Source organism: Salvelinus fontinalis, chromosome 13 (genome assembly GCF_029448725.1).
Source record: "Salvelinus fontinalis isolate EN_2023a chromosome 13, ASM2944872v1, whole genome shotgun sequence".
NCBI classification, from domain to species: Eukaryota; Metazoa; Chordata; class Actinopteri; order Salmoniformes; family Salmonidae; genus Salvelinus; species Salvelinus fontinalis.
The window spans coordinates 7970136-7985995 of record NC_074677.1 but is presented as its reverse complement, the minus strand read 5'-3'; the positions used below and the strand labels follow the sequence as shown (position 1 = coordinate 7985995).

The following is a 15860-nucleotide window of genomic DNA, read 5'->3' as shown; positions in this document are numbered from 1 at the left end:
AACACAGCCCGTTACCAACACAGCCCGTTACCAACACAGCCCGTTACCAACACAGCCCGTTACCAACACAGTCTGTTACCAACACAGTCTGTTACCAACACAGTCTGTTACCAACACACCCTGTTAACAACACAGCCTGTTACCAACACAGCCTGTTACCAACACAGTCTGTTACCAACACAGTCTGTTACCAACACAGTCTGTTACCAACACAGTCTGTTACCAACACAGTCTGTTACCAACACACCCTGTTACCAACACACCCTGTTACCAACACACCCCGTTACCAACACAGTTTGTTACCAACACAGTCTGTTACCAACACAATCTGTTACCAACACAGTCTGTTACCAACACAGTCTGTTACCAACACACCCCGTTACCAACACAGTCTGTTACCAACACAGTCTGTTACCAACACACCCCGTTACCAACACAGTCTGTTACCAACACAGTCTGTTACAAACACAGTCTGTTACCAACACAGTCTGTTACCAACACAGTCTGTTACAAACACAGTCTGTTACAAACACACCATGTTACCAACACAGTCTGTTACCAACACACCATGTTACCAACACAGTCTGTTACCAACACAGTCTGTTACAAACACACCATGTTACCAACACAGTCTGTTACAAACACAGTCTGTTACAAACACAGCCTGTTACAAACACAGTCTGTTACATACACACCATGTTACCAACACAGTCTGTTACAAGCACAGTCTGTTACAAACACAGTCTGTTACAAACACACCATGTTACCAACACAGCCTGTTACCAACACAGCCTGTTACCAACACAGTCTGTTACCAACACAGTCTGTTACCAACACAGTCTGTTACCAACACACCCTGTTACCAACACACCCTGTTACCAACACACCCTGTTACCAACACACCCCGTTACCAACACAGTCTGTTACCAACACAGTCTGTTACCAACACAGTCTGTTACCAACACAGTCTGTTACCAACACAGTCTGTTACCAACACACCCCGTTACCAACACAGTCTGTTACCAACACAGTCTGTTACCAACACAGTCTGTTACCAACACAGTCTGTTACCAACACAGTCTGTTACAAACACAGTCTGTTACCAACACAGTCTGTTACACACACAGTCTGTTACAAACACAGTCTGTTACAAACACACCATGTTACCAACACAGTCTGTTACCAACACAGTCTGTTACCAACACACCATGTTACCAACACAGTCTGTTACCAACACAGTCTGTTACAAACACACCATGTTACCAACACAGTATGTTACAAACACAGTCTGTTACAAACACAGCCTGTTACAAACACAGTCTGTTACCAACACAGTCTGTTACCAACACACCCCGTTACCAACACAGTCTGTTACCAACACAGTCTGTTACCAACACACCCCGTTACCAACACAGTCTGTTACCAACACAGTCTGTTACAAACACAGTCTGTTACCAACACAGTCTGTTACAAACACAGTCTGTTACAAACACACCATGTTACCAACACAGTATGTTACAAACACAGTCTGTTACAAACACACCATGTTACCAACACAGTCTGTTACAAACACAGTCTGTTACAAACACACCATGTTACCAACACAGTCTGTTACAAACACAGTCTGTTACAAACACACCATGTTACCAACACAGTCTGTTACAAACACAGCCTGTTACCAACACAGCCTGTTACAAACACAGTCTGTTACATACACACCATGTTACCAACACAGTCTGTTACAAACACAGCCTGTTACCAACACAGTCTGTTACCAACACAGTCTGTTACAAACACAGTCTGTTACAAACACAGTCTGTTACAAACACACCATGTTACCAACACAGCCTGTTACCAACACAGCCTGTTACCAACACAGCCTGTTACCAACACAGCCTGTTACATACACAGCCTGTTACCAACACAGCCTGTTACCAACACAGCCTGTTACCAACACAGCCTGTTACCAACACAGCCTGTTACATACACACACATAAAAAGAAAAAGAAGGTTGCATGGTGTTACGTTCCCCAATTTCTGTATTGTAGTTTGTGTATTTGAGTGTGTGTTTCAGAAGATGGCTTCCTGAAATCCCTCAAGCAGCTGATTGGTCGACTCCATGGCTAATTGCAGAGCTGACCCGGCCCCCTCGTCAGGATGCAGCTGTCTCCAATTACCAATGCCACCTGAAGCTATAAAAGCCAGTGTTCTGTTGTTTAGGGGAGGGGATTGATTGTGATAGGGAGATTTTTGCTGAGAGAGGATTGCTGAGAGAGGAGGCCGATGGCTGTGGGTAATTAACTGACTTAGTTGCTGCTGAGGGAGCTGATTGATTATGTCTGTGTGTCAATAGGACGCACTGTTTTGATTATTGAAATTGTTTGTAATTCTGTTTCATTTGTTCCCAGGGGGGAAGGGGAAGGCACCTAGGGAGTGCTTAGGCAAGAGGCCCGTGGGCATACATATACCCGTAGTATATTCACTGTCTAGGCACACTAGGTAAGACCTGGGCGGACCACCCCCTGTATTTTGGTTAGCGCACCAGGTGGTGCTAAGTTAGGTAAGTAGTGGGTAGGCAGGTTAGATAGGAGAGGGGGAGCTTTGACATTTACTTTCTTTGTTTTGGTTCCGTCCAGCCCCTTTTTCCCATATTACCGTGTAAAGGAATAAAATCCTAGTAAACGGTCAATTCTGCCTTTTGTCGTCCTTTCTCACACCTACAGTCCTTTCTCACACCTACAGTCCTTTCTCACACCTACAGTCCTTTCTCACACCTACAGTCCATACCTCTTTCACTTCACGGGGAGTTGAGTTGTAGCAGGGTGTTGCGTTCCCTCTTCACAGAGGCGTGCGTAACATGTTCTATTGTTATATTGATGCAATACATTTATTAATTAGCCAACGTTTCTGCTTTATTGAGGGACGTTTCACTTACTATGACTGTGATATGTGGTTGTCTCCCCTAGCTACCTGTAGATGAATGATGTGGTTGTCTCACCTAGCTACCTGTAGATGAATGATGTGGTTGTCCCACCTAGCTACCTGTAGATTAATGATGTGGTTGTCCCACCTAGCTACCTGTAGATGAATGATGTGGTTGTCCCACCTAGCTACCTGTAGATGAATGATGTGGTTGTCTCACCTAGCTACCTGTAGATGAATGATGTGGTTGTCCCACCTAGCTACCTTAAGATGAATGATGTGGTTGTCTCACCTAGCTACCTGTAGATGAATGATGTGGTTGTCCCACCTAGCTACCTGTAGATGAATGATGTGGTTGTCCCACCTAGCTACCTGTAGATGAATGATGTGGTTGTCCCACCTAGCTACCTGTAGATGAATGATGTGGTTGTCTCACCTAGCTACCTGTAGATGAATGATGTGGTTGTCTCACCTAGCTACCTGTAGATGAATGATGTGGTTGTCTCACCTAGCTACCTGTAGATGAATGATGTGGTTGTCCCACCTAGCGACCTTGAGATGAATGCACCAACTGTAAGTCTCTCTGGATAAGAGTGTCTGCTAAATGACTAAAATCTCATATAAAAATGTTTTGACAGCAAGATGCCTTTGTTGAATCCTAAACTTTGAACATTGAGATATTAAAGACATGATAGATCAGACGCAGAGTATATAAAGGAGTGAGATCTGTAGAAAGACAGAGTGGCCGTGGAATGTGCTGGGTGGACGGGAGGAGATCACAGGATTGCTGTAGGGGAAGAGGATGGACATCTGTGGATTAGGCGAAGGAGGGGTTGAGGTCAGGAGGTGAGGTCAGATCCCCTGAAGGGAGTAATAAAGGTTTACTACCCTTTTCCTGTGGAACCATAAGATGTAAGGATTGGTGAGAAGGAGGAGTGTCTTAAGGGGGGATAAAAAAAATACCTGTGATGGTGAGAAATGTTGGGTTGTCTGAATTACAGCTGTAATGACCCTTGGGGAAAAATTAAACTTGGTTAAGCTTCTCTAGTGTCTGTGTTATTTACTCTGAAAAATAAGAACCTAACACCTTCATCAATGTTTTGACAGCTAAATGCCTTCATCAATGTTTTGACAGCAAAATGCCTTCATCAATGTTTTGACAGCTAAATGCCTTCATCAATGTTTTGACAGTTAAATGCCTTCATCAATGTTTTGACAGCTAAATGCCTTCATCAATGTTTTGACAGCTAAATGCCTTAATCAATGTTTTGACAGCTAAATGACTTCATCGATGTTTTGACAGCTAAATGCCTTCATCGATGTTTTGACAGCTAAATGCCTTCATCGATGTTTTGACAGCTAAATGCCTTCATCGATGTTTTGACAGCTAAATGCCTTCATCGATGTTTTGACAGCTAAATGCCTTCATCGATGTTTTGACAGCTAAATGCCTTCATCGATGTTTTGACAGCTAAATGCCTCCATCGATGTTTTGACAGCTAAATGCCTTCATCGATGTTTTGACAGTTAAATGCCTTCATCGATGTTTTGACAGTTAAATGCCTTCATCGATGTTTTGACAGCTCAATGCCTTCATCAATGTTTTGACAGCTAAATGCCTTCATCAATGTTTTGACAGCTAAATGCCTTCATCAATGTTTTGCGATAAAGCAAACACTAAAATAAACAGCTGATTAAACCTTGAATGAATGGCAGCTCTTATCTCACCAGTCTAGAACTCTGTAAATCCTCAGAGAATCGGGTTCTCTGGTAAACGTCTTGGCAGGTTTCACTAAACAGGTGTTTAGTTAGTCTGAGCCTTGAGTTGATTGTAGGAACAATCCTCTCCAGTTAGTTAGTGTATCCTGGAGAGAGAGCAGTGTACGTAAGATCAGAATAAGCTTTCGGTTCGCACCAGGTGCAAAGTTTCAAGCTATTATTTTTTAGAGGGAAGCTAGATAACCTAAAAACATGAAACTGTCTTTATCTATCTATACTTATTTAGCTATATTTATTTATCTATATATACTTCTTTTTTTATTTAACCTTTATTTAACTAAGAAAGTCAGTTAAGAACACATTCTTATTCACAATGACGGCCTACCCCGGCCAAACCCTAACCCGGACGATGCTGGGCGCCGCCCTATGAGACACCCAATCACGGCCGTTTGTGATACAGCCTGGAATCGAACCAGGGTCTGTAGTGACACTTCTAGCACTGAGATGCAGTGCCTTAGACTGCTGTGCCACTCAGGAGCCCAAGTATACTTATTAATATATACTTATCTAGCTATACTTATGTAGCTATACTAATCTAGCTATACTTATGTAGCTATACTAATCTAGCTATACTTATCTAGCTATACTTATCTAGCTATACTTATCTAGCTATACTTATCCAGCTATACTTATCCAGCTATACTTATCTAGCTATACTTATCTAGCTATACTTATCTAGCTATACTTATCTAGCTATAGTTATTAATCTACATTTATTAATCTACATTTATGATGCTATACTTAACTATCTATACTTATTAATCTAGACTTATGAAGCAATACTTATTTCCTGTTAACATATTTGTTCTTCCTTTAGTTCTATTGTTTCTGTGTGTTTTTCCCTGTGGAAAGAAACAGGTGCAGAACTTTGCTCTGGTGCACAAAGCAAACACCTGGAGAACCTGGCCCAAGAGAGAAGACCCCTATAGGGGTGAAAGGTGAGGCCCAGGGGCGTAGAGATTACTGTACAGAGACACACACACACACACACACACACACACACACACACACACACACACACACACACACACACACACACACACACACACACACACACACACACACACACACACACACACAGAGACGTAGCAACGTTAGCACATGTGTTCTAGTTGAATCCTGATCCCTGTCGTTGAGTTGATTTCAATGGGTCACATTTTTTCATATTGTGAGTTTTCCCTATCACTCCCATTTTTGGTTAGCAGTGGCTATAACGTTAAAACAGTATTAGTAGTGGCTTTGGAAACAAATCCGAACCATGGATGACTGTCTTTCGGCCCATAGACTTGCTTTCAGGATAAGTAAAAAAAATAAAAAAATACAGGTAAAGCTCAAAAACAGATACCCTTGACCTCCAGCTGTTAACCAAAAGAAGTGGTAGGGATACTGCTTAGCTATTAGTTTCAACCGCGGATTGCTCCTTTAAATGGCTGACTGACCTTAGGGAGGGGCAGGACGAGGAAGTGACTGACCTTAGGGAGGGGCAGGACGAGGAAGTGACTGACCTTAGGGAGGGGCAGGACGAGGAAGTGACTGACCTTAGGGAGGGGCAGGACGAGGAAGTGACTGACCTTAGGGAGGGGCAGGACGAGGAAGTGACTGACCTTAGAGAGGGGCAGGACGAGGAAGTGACTGACCTTAGGGAGGGGCAGGACGAGGAAGTGACTGACCTTAGGGAGGGGCAGGACGAGGAAGTGACTGACCTTAGGGAGGGGCAGGACGAGGAAGTGACTGACCTTAGGGAAGGGCAGGACGAGGAAGTGACTGACCTTAGGGAGGGGCAGGACGAGGAAGTGACTGAGCTTAGGGAGGGGCAGGACGAGGAAGTGACTGACCTTAGGGAGGGGCAGGACGAGGAAGTGACTGACCTTAGGGAGGGGGAGGACGAGGAAGTGACTGACCTTAGGGAGGGGCAGGACGAGGAAGTGACTGACCTTAGGGAGGGGCAGGACGAGGAAGTGACTGACCTTAGGGAGGGGCAGGACGAGGAAGTGACTGACCTTAGGGAGGGGCAGGACGAGGAAGTGACTGACCTTAGGGAGGGGCAGGACGAGGAAGTGACTGACCTTAGAGAGGGGCAGGACGAGGAAGTGACTGACCTTAGGGAGGGGCAGGACGAGGAAGTGACTGACCTTAGAGAGGGGCAGGACGAGGAAGTGACTGACCTTAGAGAGGGGCAGGACGAGGAAGGCTCCGCCCCCGCTGGATTCCACGATGACGGCCAGGAACTTTGGGTTTACGGCACAGAATGAGCTGTCCCACGTCACCTTGGAAACGCGTATGTCATCGTAGCCCTGCTCCGTCTTCACCGCCTGGCCAAAGACGTGTCGGAACTTACTCTGTCGTACGATGCTGCGACTCATCGCTATAGAGACAAGGGAGGGAGGGGTCGGGGGGGAGAGATAAAGTTGAGTGGGAGAGGGTAAGACAAAGATGGAGGTGGGGGGGGGTGAGAGATTGACAATCTCAGATATGTAATTTCCATCAATCAATCATTTAATCAATCATTCCATAATTTATGATGAATATACAACTTGAATCATGTGAATCATCGGACTGATCTCCCCCTACTCCGTTGAGAAGATACACCGTGACCCAAAACCTGTAACTCAGCCGTTGGGTCATCCAAACAAGCCCAACATTTTTTTGAGAGTTGTTTTTTTCCTTCTTTAAAAACTGTTGGGTTATTGATGCTGGGTGCTGGTTTATTCATGCTGGGTTATTGAGATATGACCCAGTGGGTCAGATCAAAAGACTAAAGATGTGGCTTTCAGATAGTTATTTTTGGTCACCCGTGAGAGTAAATGTCATTTAGGTTAATCTGTTCTGTTGTATTGTCATCACATGTTATGGTTGAACACTGACAGTGTTGTTGTCACAACTTCTACCGAAGGTAGCTCCTGTCCCTGTCCGGGCGGCGCTCGGCGGTCGGCGTCGCCGGTCTACTAGCCATCACCGATCCCTTTTTCCTTTTCTGTTTGTTTTGTCTTTGGTTCTTTTCACACCTGGTTTCATTTGCCTTAATTTCTGTGTGTATATATTTACCCTGTTGCCTGCCTAGGTTTATGCGGGATTATTCTTTCATTGTGATGTGCTCGGTGAGGTTATGCCATTCTTTGTTTTTTCACGGATTCATAAGAGTGTTATTGTCGGAACTTTGTTTGTTCCTCCGTGCGTTTGTACGGGTTCTCTGTTGTCAAGGGCGTTGCACTTTTTTGATTGTGCCATACCTGTGTTGGTGGACTTGCCAATTAAAGTACGCTTCTCAGACATCTCTGCGCCTGACTCCTTCACCTACCTCCTAGACGCAACATTATCACAGTTGAAGCTTTAATTAGGCTTACACAAGTGCATGAGTTCCTAAAGTGCCTATGCATATCCCAATGTTGGGATAAATAATATGTGCCAATGTTGGAATAGGTAAATAATAATGCTCTGAAATTTATATTAGAATATGTCATGTGCAAAAATATTCAAGGAACATTTTTATTTATAGTGTACAAATTTAACACGATGAAGAGGAATGACATTTACAAAGCAACACTTCTTATCTAACTTTGCTGTTGAAGTATAGACACCGGAGTTGCCTAACCCGTTCACAGGATTGGGTAGCTCTTTCCTGTGGTTGAATGACCTAGATGCCTCATGGGTGGAATGTTATTCATATTTTTCATAATGTCATAATTAATAAACTTTTTTTTTTTTTTACCGGTGAAATTCTGGTGTTTCTATGTCAAATGGTTTTGTTATATTTCAGTCTTCTGTGATGTAGACGGAAACAAAAATATAAACGCAACATGTAAAGTGTTTCATGAACTGAAATAAAAGATCCTAGAAATGTTCCATATGCACAAAAAGCTTATTTCTCTCAGATTTTGTGCACAATTTTGTTTACATCCCTGTTAGTGAGCATTTCTACTTTGCCAAGATAATCCATCCAATTGACAGGTGTGGCATATCAAGAAGCTGATTAAACAGCATGATCATTACACAGGTGCACCTTGTGCTGGGGGGGACAATAAAAGGTTACTTTAAAACATGCAGTTTTGTCACAACACAATTCCCGCAGATGTCTCACAGCTGATGAAACTATCGTTTTGTACAAAGGTATACAACTCACACACATGGTTATGGGCTTAAAATAAGACACCTGTACCATGTCAGATATAGAGTTGAAATGTATTACATTTTGAGTTTGCATCCCAATGTTACACTGTGTATACAGTACCAGTCAAAAGTTTGGACACACCTACTCATTCAACGGTTTTTCTTTATTTTGACTATTTTCTACATTGTAGAATAATAGTGAAGACATCAAAACTATGAAATAACACATATGGAATCATGTAGTAACCAAGAAAGGTTTAAACAAATCAAAATGTATTTTAGATTTTAGATTCTTCAAAGTAGCCACCCTTTGTCTTGATGACAGCTTTGCACACTCTTGGCATTCTCTCAACTAGTTTCATGAGGTAGTCACCTGGAATGCATTTCAATGAACAGGTGTGCCTTGTTCAAAGTTAATTTGTGGAATTTCTTTCCTTCTTAATACATTTGAGCCAATCAGTTGTGTTGTGAGAAGGTAGGGTTGGTATACAGAAGATAGCCCTATTTAGTAAAAGACCAAGTCCATATTATGGCAAGAACAGCTGAAATAAGCAAAGAGAAACGACAGTCCATCATTACTTTAAGACATGAAGGTCAGTCAATGTGGAACACTTCAAGAACTTTGAAAGTTTCTTCAAGTGCAGTTGCAAAAACCATCAAGCGCTATGATGAAACTGGCTCTCATTAGGTCCGCCACAGGAAAGGAAGACCAAGAGTTACCTCTGCTGCAGAGGATAAGTTTGTTAGAATAACTGCACCTCAGATTGCAGCCCAAATAAATGCTTCACAGAGTTCAAGTAACAGACACATCTCAACATCAACTGTTCAGAGGAGACTGTGTGAATTGCTGCAAAGAGAGCACTATTAAATGACACCAATAATAATAAGAGACTTGCTTGGGCCAAGAAACACAAGCAATGGACATTAGACCGGTGGAAATCTGTCTTTTGGTCTGATGAGTTCAAATGTGAGATTGTTGGATCCAACCACCGTGTCTTTGTGAGAGGCAGAGTAGGTGAACGGATGATCTCCGCATGTGTTTCCCACCGTGAAGCATGGAGTCTGTCCCCACCCTGAGATGGACTGTCTGTCCCCCACCCTGAGATGGACTGTCTCTCCCCACCCTGAGTTGTGCTGTCTGTCCCCATCCTGAGTTGTGCTGTCTGTCCCCATCCTGAGTTGTGCTGTCTGTCCCCACCCTGAGATGGACTGTCTGTCCCCACCCTGAGTTGTGCTGTCTGTCCCCACCCTGAGTTGTGCTGTCTGTCCCCATCCTGACCACCCTGAGTTGTCCTGTCTGTCCCCACCCTGAGATGGGCTGTCTGTCCCCACCCTGAGTTGTGCTGTCTGTCCCCACCCTGAGTTGTGCTGTCTGTCCCCACCCTGAGTTGTGCTGTCTGTCCCCACCCTGAGATGGGCTGTCTGTCCCCACCCTGAGTTGTGCTGTCTGTCCCCACCCTGAGTTGTGCTGTCTGTCCCCACCCTGAGATGGGCTGTCTGTCCCCACCCTGAGATGGACTGTCTGTCCCCACCTTGAGTTGTGCTGTCTGTCCCCACCCTGAGATGGACTGTCTGTCCCCACCCTGAGTTGTGCTGTCTGTCCCCACCCTGAGTTGTGCTGTCTGTCCCCACCCTGAGATGGGCTGTCTGTCCCCACCCTGAGATGGACTGTCTGTCCCCACCTTGAGTTGTGCTGTCTGTCCCCACCCTGAGATGGACTGTCTGTCCCCACCTTGAGTTGTGCTGTCTGTCCCCACCCTGAGATGGACTGTCTGTCCCCACCCTGAGTTGCGCTGTCTGTCCCCACCCTGAGCGTTGCTTCATCACGCAGAGGCCGTAGAGAAGCCATAGGTAGACATTGCATATACTTTAACAATTCCATTTAACGCCATGCTGTTCATATAAATCATTTATTATAATTTCCCATTTCCTTTAAGTTATTTATGCCAGGAAAAGGAAGTGGTTTTGGGCAGTAAATGACGGTAAATCTCGGTAACCGGGTTCCCGCCATTCAACCCTACACGCTGTTGAACATAATGCTTACAGGAGATGTTTACTCTACAAAAGCATGACCCACTCTTAGTTACCCAACTCCATCACAATAAGTTCTCTTTAAACTCTACAAAAGCATGATCCACTCTTAGTTACCCAACTCCATCACAATAAGTTATCTTTAAACATGCATCGTTTTAACTGCTATCTTTAGGGACATTTGTGTTCTTATTTAACAGTTTGTAACACTGTAATAAGTTAGGCCTAATCTTTAAAAACAAACCGTTCAAAGTTAAAATATAGGAATGCATAGCTTTCTTGTTAGTTAATATCCCAGAAATAAAAGTTTAATTTACATTACATTCAAAATGTAGTCACATAGCAAACGCGCGTATCCAGAGCGATTTACAATCAGTGAATTAAACAAGTTCCATTACTGAATAGACATGTTCCGTTTGTTTGTAATATTCCAGTCTGTCTGTCTGTCTGTCTGCCTGTCTGTGTTCCGATAGGCCACAGCTCGTATTTGTGTGTGCTCTGCCCTGGCGCATGTCTCGAGACAGGGTGAAAGAATGACATGGTCACCTAATATAGACATGTCAAACTGTCCCTTCCCCCCCCCCCCCCCCCCCCTACCTCTCTGGGGCTCCGGGGAGAGGGCCTAATCATCCCAAAGAGTACAATGAAACCGATCTCCCTGATCTGTCAATAACACGAATATCGGCACATACAGACACACACTCCGTGTGTGCGTATGCGCGCGTATGGACACGCACACACAAACACACCTGGAAACCTGACACAGTAGCCTAATAATTTCAACCCTATAGGGAGAGAAGGGGTGAGTGGGGGGTAAGTCCTCCCCCCTCCCTTGCATAACGTGCTCCATTTAGTTCAGCAGTCACAATTTAAAGCTCGCCACTGTCCGCGGAGAAAAAGTGCGCAGTCACATTCTATGACTTTCCCAGCATTACTATGCACACTGGCAATGCGGTAAAAGCTGTCCATTCAACTGCATCGACGATTATTATCGATATTAAAACAAGGCTGCTTTACGGCAATTCATTGAGGCAACTCACCCAATCAGCTCGCTATTTGATGGGGATCGCCACTGTCGTTTGACCTCCGAATTCTCCTCTCCCCCTTCCCTTGGTAGTTCTCTGTTCTCGGTAACGCTCCCTGCTTATTGGAATGTTTTATCTGGTTCTCTGTGGTCCAGTGTTGTACACTCGGTGCGGGCTTGGCGAACGGGGAGCGAGGTACAACTACGACGCTCCTCAGCGGAGAGAGAAAGGAGTGGGTTTGAAGGGAGGGTGTGTGGGGAGGATAGGAGAGGGCGGTCAAAGCGGTACGGTCTATTTTCGAAAGAGTCCTGTCGGTGTCGGGCTATCTCTCGCGTGAGGGTGAAAGAGCCATAGATTGCGTTGGGACCGCGCGCCGGGGTCAGCTGGTCACGGGCCAGGCAGTTCTACACAAGCACCTGAAGAGGGATAGTGGCTCAAAATAAAACATAGACGACCTGCGGTGATTGTGAACTATATTCTACTATAAACCGTCAGATATGCCTAAATACTTAATTTTTTTCCTTTTTCAAAACGGATAGCCCCATATGGACCAATACAATTGGCTTTCCTAGAAGCCTGCGGTCACAATTTGGTAGCCATTTCCTAAACTATCCTGGTTAAGGATAACAGGCAGACAAAATCCATGTGCTACTCGGTCAGTCAGTGGCACAACGGAAACTGCCACTCCGTCACAAACTATCTGTCCTCCTTCGGCTCGACAGCTGCGTGCTTCTCCAGACCAGTGTTGTGCTGAGATGTATTGCATGCACCTACACGTAGTGCCGGTAGAGGGCGACAAAACGCAACACTTGCCACTTGTTGCAATTAGACTGATTTAAAAAAAAAATTATTTCACCTTTATTTAACCAGGTAGGCTAGTTGAGAACAAGTTCTCATTTGCAACTGCGACCTGGCCAAGATAAAGCAAAGCAGTGTGAACAGACAACAACACAGAGTTACACATGGAGTAAACAATAAACAAGTCAATAACATAGTAGGGGGAAAAAAATAAATAAATAGAGAATCTATATACAATGTGTGCAAAAGGCATGAGGAGGTAGGCAATAAATAGGCCATAGGAGCGAATAATTACAATTTAGCAGATTAACACTGGGGTGATAAATCATCAGATGATCATGTGCAAATAGAGATACTGGTGTGCAAAAGAGCAGAAAAGTAAATAAATAAAAACAGTATGGGGATGGGGTAGGTAAATTGGGTGGGCTATATACCGATGGACTATGTACAGCTGCAGCGATCGGTTAGCTGCTCAGATAGCAGATGTTTAAAGATGTTGAGGGAGATAAAAGTCTCCAACTTCAGAGATTTTTGCAATTCGTTCCAGTCGCAGGCAGCAGAGAACTGGAAGGAAAGGCGGCCAAATGAGGTTTTGGCTTTAGGGATGATCAGTGAGATACACCTGCTGGAGCGCGTGCTACGGGTGGGTGTTGCCATCGTGACCAGTGAACTGAGATAAGGCGGCGCTTTACCTAGCATAGCCTTGTAGATGACCTGGAGCCAGTGGGTCTGACGACGAACATGCAGCGAGGGCCAGCCGACTAGAGCATACAGGTCGCAGTGGTGGGTGGTATAAGGTGCTTTAGTAACAAAACGGATGGCACTGTGATAAACTGCATCCAGTTTGCTGAGTAGAGTATTGGAAGCTATTTTGTAGATGACATCGCCGAAGTCGAGGATCGGTAGGATAGTCAGTTTTACTAGGGTAAGTTTGGCGGCGTGAGTGAAGGAGGCTTTGTTGCGAAATAGAAAGCCGACTCTCGATTTGATTTTGGATTGGAGATGTTTGATATGAGTCTGGAAGGAGAGTTTGCAGTCTAGCCAGACACCTAGGTACTTATAGATGTCCACATATTCTAGGTCGGAACCATCCAGGGTGGTGATGCTAGTCGGGCGTGCGGGTGCAGGCAGCGACCGGTTGAAAAGCATGCATTTGGTTTTACTAGCGTTTAAGAGCAGTTGGAGGCCACGGAAGGAGTGTTGTATGGCATTGAAGCTCGTTTGGAGGTTAGATAGCACAGTGTCCAAGGAAGGGCCAGAAGTATACAGAATGGTGTCGTCTGCGTAGAGATGGATCAGGGAATCGCCCGCAGTAAGAGCAACATCATTGATATATACAGAGAAAAGAGTCGGCCCGAGAATTGAACCCTGTGGTACCCCCATAGAGACTGCCAGAGGACCGGACAACATGCCCTCCGATTTGACACACTGAACTCTGTCTGCGAAGTAGTTGGTGAACCAGGCAAGGCAGTCATTAGAAAAACCGAGGCTACTGAGTCTGCCGATAAGAATATGGTGATTGACAGAGTCGAAAGCCTTGGCCAGGTCGATGAAGACGGCTGCACAGTACTGTCTTTTATCGATGGCTGTTATGATATCGTTTAGTACCTTGAGCGTGGCTGAGGTGCACCCGTGACCGGCTCGGAAACCGGATTGCACAGCGGAGAAGGTACGGTGGGATTCGACATGGTCAGTGATCTGTTTGTTGACTTGGCTTTCGAAGACCTTAGATAGGCAGGGCAGGGTGGATATAGGTCTGTAACAGTTTGGGTCCAGGGTGTCTCCCCCTTTGAAGAGGGGGATGACCGCGGCAGCTTTCCAATCCTTGGGGATCTCAGATGATACGAAGGAGAGGTTGAACAGGCTGGTAATAGGGGGTGCGACAATGGCGGCGGACAGTTTCAGAAATAGAGGGTCCAGATTGTCAAGCCCAGCTGATTTGTATGGGTCCAGGTTTCGCAGCTCTTTCAGAACATCTGCTATCTGGATTTGGGTAAAGGAGAAGCTGGGGAGGCTTGGGCGAGTAGCAGCGGGGGGGGGCGGAGCTGTTGGCCAAGGTTGGAGTAGCCAGGAGGAAGGCATGGCCAGCCGTTGAGAAATGCTTGTTGAAGTCTTCGATTATCACGGATTTATCGGTGGTGACCGTGTTACCTAGCCTCAGTGCAGTGGGCAGCTGGGAGGAGGTGCTCTTGTTCTCCATGGACTTTACAGTGTCCCAGAACTTTTTGGAGTTAGAGCTACAGGATGCAAATTTCTGCTTGAAAAAGCTGGCCTTTGCTTTCCTGACTGACTGCGTGTATTGGTTCCTGACTTCCCTGAACAGTTGCATATCGCGGGGACTATTCGATGCTATTGCAGTTCGCCACAGGATGTTTTTGTGCTGGTCGAGGGCAGTCAGGTCTGGAGTGAACCAAGGGCTATATCTGTTCTTAGTTCTGCATTTTTTCAACGGAGCATGCTTGTCTAAGATGGTGAGGAAGTTACTTTTAAAGAATGACCAGGCATCCTCAACTGACGGGATGAGGTCAATATCCTTCCAGGATACCCGGGCCAGGTCGATTAGCAAGGCCTGTTCGCAGAAGTGTTTTAGGGAGCGTTTGACAGTGATGAGGGGTGATCGTTTGACCGCGGACCCGTAGCGGATACAGGCAATGAGGCAGTGATCGCTGAGATCCTGATTGAAGACAGCAGAGGTGTATTTGGAGGGCAAGTTGGTCAGGATAATGTCTATTAGGGTGCCCATGTTTACGGATTTAGGGTTGTACCTGGTGGGTTCCTTGATGATTTGTGTGAGATTGAGGGCATCTAGCTTAGATTGTAGGACTGCCGGGGTGTTAAGCATATCCCAGTTTAGGTCACCTAACAGAACAAACTCTGAAGCTAGATGGGGGGTGATCAATTCACAGATGGTGTCCAGGGCACAGCTGGGAGCTGAGGGGGGTCGGTAGCAGGCGGCAACAGTGAGAGACTTATTTCTGGAGAGATTAATTTTTTTAATTAGAAGTTCGAACTGTTTGGGCATAGACCTGGAAAGTATGACAGAACTTTGCAGGCTATCTCTGCAGTAGATTGCAACTCCTCCCCCTTTGGCAGTTCTATCTTGACGGAAAGTGTTATAGTTGGGGATGGAAATCTCAGAGTTTTGGGTGGAAGGGATAGTTCACACAAATTAGAAGGTCTATGAAGTTTATGGTCCAA

The 15860-nt window shown here is 45.2% G+C and overlaps 1 protein-coding gene across 3 annotated transcripts in view; it reads right to left on the bottom strand.

Annotated features, from left to right (window-relative positions):
* The window catches only part of LOC129868028 (coronin-6-like), a 57620-nt gene extending 45103 nt beyond the window's left edge, over window positions 1-12517 (bottom strand). Inside the window, exons 1-2 of one of the 3 annotated variants that reach the window (XM_055941594.1) lie at window positions 11880-12517; window positions 6867-7066 (exon numbers count right to left, since the gene is read on the bottom strand). In XM_055941594.1, the coding sequence (XP_055797569.1) occupies window positions 6867-7064 (198 nt within the window). In that variant the 5' untranslated portion in view covers window positions 7065-7066; window positions 11880-12517. Of the gene's footprint in view, window positions 1-6305; window positions 6325-6866; window positions 7067-11879 lie in introns of those variants that run through there. The other 2 variants (XM_055941593.1, XM_055941595.1) reach the window with 2 other exon arrangements.
* Between the last annotated feature and the right edge of the window lie 3343 nt (window positions 12518-15860).